The sequence below is a fragment of the Bidens hawaiensis genome, unplaced genomic scaffold (genome assembly GCF_021521415.1).
Source record: "Bidens hawaiensis isolate Kalapana, Puna unplaced genomic scaffold, B.hawaiensis_p1.1 tig00018742_1, whole genome shotgun sequence".
Lineage (NCBI taxonomy): Eukaryota > Viridiplantae > Streptophyta > Magnoliopsida > Asterales > Asteraceae > Bidens > Bidens hawaiensis.
Genome location: NW_027492836.1, coordinates 254,906 through 258,711, shown reverse-complemented (window position 1 = coordinate 258,711; position 3,806 = coordinate 254,906). Strand labels below are relative to the sequence as shown.

The 3,806-nt window shown below is 43.0% G+C and overlaps 1 protein-coding gene across 1 annotated transcript; it reads left to right on the top strand.

Moving 5' to 3' along the window:
* The first annotated feature begins 292 nt into the window (after positions 1-292).
* LOC143556776 (pectinesterase-like) lies at positions 293-1,861 on the top strand. The gene is made up of 4 exons (XM_077046022.1): positions 293-901; positions 983-1,091; positions 1,176-1,355; positions 1,440-1,861. The coding sequence occupies exons 1-4, from the start codon at positions 293-295 to the stop codon at positions 1,859-1,861; spliced, it is 1,320 nt and encodes a 439-aa protein (XP_076902137.1).
* Positions 1,862-3,806: the final 1,945 nt, after the last annotated feature.

The window sequence follows — 3,806 nt, the reverse complement described above, 5'->3', positions numbered from 1 at the left end:
TTAATATTTTATACAGGAAGAGTACGTATTGATTGTTTCTAACACCTAAATAAAAAAGGAAAGTAATTCATAGGGCAATAAATTAGCCTACACCAAATAAGCAATTATCGTGTATTCCTTTTTCAAGTTCTCATATAAACTGAAAAAACTGAATAGACTGATTCAATAAATATATTTACTTACTTCCAGTAACATTTGACTGACTAATCAACATAATAAAAGCTACATTTACACGAGTCCATATAAATAGGCACCAACCTCTTAAGTTACAGTCAACCAACATGCTTTCAAAATGTCAAAAACACACCTTATACAATTTTATTGCATAACGATTCTCATATTTTCAACTTCCATTATTTGTTTTGAGGTCTCGCTTTGCTACCAAACCCCTTTCGCGGAGTTATGCAATCTTATCATTGGTCCTGAGTTTGAGTCTCCCGACTCTAGCATCAAGGTGTCAGCGAGTAAAACTCGAGAAGCCCTCAAACACTTGTTGGCTACGTCATATAACGCGTTTGATGTACAAGCCAAGACAAGTTTAATGGATTGCCTAGAGCTTTATGATGATGTAATAAACCATCTAAATCTCGCAACAAGTTATATGAGCGCATATGGTTTAAAACGATGGTTAAGTGCAACCATAGTTAACCATTATACATGCCTCAAAGGCTTCACATACTTCAACTTCTCAAAGTTATTTGAAGATATGCAAGTTGAACACAAACTTGTGACTAGTAAGTTGGCTAGTAAGTTATTCACAATAAACCATGATGGATCGGTTCAAGTAACCGAAGAAGGCGATGCAATAAAACCAAATTTGGTGGTGGCTCAAGATGGCTCCGGTCATTTTAGTACAATCACTGAAGCCATCGAAGAAGCAGAAAATCAAAGAAGTGAAAGAGTAACAGAAATAAATATAGGTGCAAATAAATTTATTATATACGTGAAAGCTGGTATTTATAATGAAAACATCATAATCAAGAAATCCCTTACCAACTTAATGCTCATCGGAGATGGCATTGATGCAACCGTTATAACAAGTGATAAAAATGTTCGTGACAACGTATTAACCTACGACACCGCAACCGTTCGTAAGTTCCCTATTGTTTAATTTTGTCATTGTCATTAATCATATTGTTATTCGTTTAATTTGTGTTTTGTTACCTTATATGTAGAGGTTTGGGGGCAGGGCTTTGTTGGTGTCCGAATAACGTTCGAGAACACTGCGGGTCCCGATAAGGAACAAGCCATCGCAGTTCTATCGGCCTCGGATCTCTCGAGTTTCTACCAATGTAGCTTCAAAGGGTACCAAGACACCTTATGTCTCTCCGAAAACAAACAGTTTTTGCGTGAATGTGACATATACAGAACAGTAGATTTTATATTTGGTGACGCGACTGCAGTCCTCCAAGATTGCAACATTTATGTCTGAACACCAGTGCTCGGGCAAGAAAATACGATAACCACTCAAGGAAGAGATAGTTCAACTTCCACAACCGGATTTGTAATACAAAATTCTAAAATCATCCGTGCACCGGACTCCAATCCAACAGGCGAGTTGGTGAAGACGTATCTAGGGCGCCCTTGGAGGGATTACTCGAAGGTGGTGTATCTAAAGTGTGATTTTGGTGACGTGATCGATCCTGAAGGGTGGTTGCCATTTATGGATAACATTGCATTTGATAAGTTGTATTATGCGGAGTACATGAACGCTGGAGAGAGTGCTGATACGAATGGTAGGATGAAATGGCCCGGATATCATGTTTTGAGAACCAAAGAGGAAGCTGAGCAGTTTTTGGTTGATACTTTCTTGTCAGGAGAGTCATGGCTTCCTGAAACTGGAGTGCCATTTCATAGTTAATGTTTAAATGTTTCAAAGACTAACAGATGTAGGGAAATAGTTAGGTTTTTAGTATTTGTTCGTAATGTGAAAGATTTGGAAAGTTGTTGTTTTTAGTTTTTACGACCGCAGCTGTTGAATCTTTATCATTTGAAAAGACAAACCTTTATGTTAAACTTTGGTAGTATTACGTCAAAGACCCTTTGGTTGAAAAGTGACATATTTATGTTTTTAGTTCATTTTTTATAGAAGATTATGCATCACATGTTCAAAATACTTTGATAAGAAAAACACATATATAGCACATGAAATGTGTGAAAAACTAAGATAAAGAAAATACAAGAAAGAACCTTGGGACATGGTGAAGAGGTAGGTCCCAGCAGAGCACAGTTGGACCCGCAAGACTCACCTCAAAGAGGGACGTCTGCGCAGTTGAACCCGCAAGACTCACCTTCAAGAGGGACGTCTACGCAAAGGCTAAACTCGCAAGACCTTGAAGAGAGACGTCTGCGCAGAAACCAACTGGATCCGCAGGACCACCATGCTCAGAGACGTGACGTCCTTACGCGCAGTACGCAAGCTGTTCCCGCAGGAAAAGCCTCCCAATGGTCGACGTACTCCGCCTGTTCCCCCAGCTACGGATACTAGCCATCAGGGAAGGCTACCCGCGCAGCAAGGCTACACGCACAAGGCACTTAACTCTTAAATAATTCAGTAATGTCACCTGAAGAAGGAGTGAGCAAGCCGGGAACACTCCCGCACAAAGCCGGGAAAACTCCCGCCCAAATGAGCCAGTCCGTACGATACTGGAGGATCTTTTGTACTGTACCTGACGAGGTATGGACAAAAGATCTGACCAAAGATACGACAGCTCACTGACAACAGTATGACGAGCAGCACGCTCTTGTACTGTATGTCACTATTAGCCGCTGCCTACTCACCAACCTGTCGGAGGACGTGCATAGCCTGCAGTTGGTGGAACAGGAATAGTACACAGCCGGCCTGGTCACTATCAGCCGCTGCCTACCCACCAACCACCAGCATGGCATGTGCGTAGCCCACAGTTGGCAGAACAGGAATACTATTCAGCCGGCTGTACCTGCTTGGAAACCTACATTCGGCTATAAATACTCCAACACCTTGGAACGGTATCATCTTATCTCATATCTTATCTGGATATATTACCTGATATCTGCTCTAGTCATTCTCTTAATATACACTTATATTCAAGAGCAATCTAGTCTGATTCTCACGCCGGAGGGTGGTCACAAGGAGGTACCCCCCCTCTCAGTGACGAGCTCACGGTGTCTGTTTTGCAGGTCATCAGAAGAACCATCTTTGCCGGATCTAACCCCTCGTGGGAAACATCTATTTAACCCCCAGATTATCCGTAATCTGCCCGGGGTCACTTAGTGTTTCTTCATTGGCGCCATCCGTGGGACAAAAGCTAGAACTACTTCCTTTTCATTTTTTTCAAACTTCTGGAAAGATGGTTAAGGTTACTCCGTTGCCAAGGCCAACGAGTGACCAAGAAGCCCCGGTAACCACAACCCCAGCTACTGGGGGGAACACCGGCAAGCACACAATATTTACGAACACTACCCCGGTTACCCAAGCCGGGGCAAGTGCAGTAAATTTTACGAACACTACCCCCGTTACCCAAGCCGGGGCAAGTGCAGTAAATTTCTCCCTGGGATTCACCGATGCCCAGTTGGAGAGACAACAGACGAGGCTCCCCCGCCAAACACTTGAACAAGTTAAAGCGTGGGCGGAAGCACGTCAGAAGGAATTCCAAGCTGAGTTGGACGAACGCTTACGTTCCATCCAACAGGCTGACGAATTTGGAAGCACTCAACAGCTCAACATGAGCAGTGACTGCGAGTACTCGGATGATGACCAGGAGGAATCTGACACCGACGCAAACCCTCGCCATAGGGCGAAAGGGAAGCGTAAGGAGACGGATTTC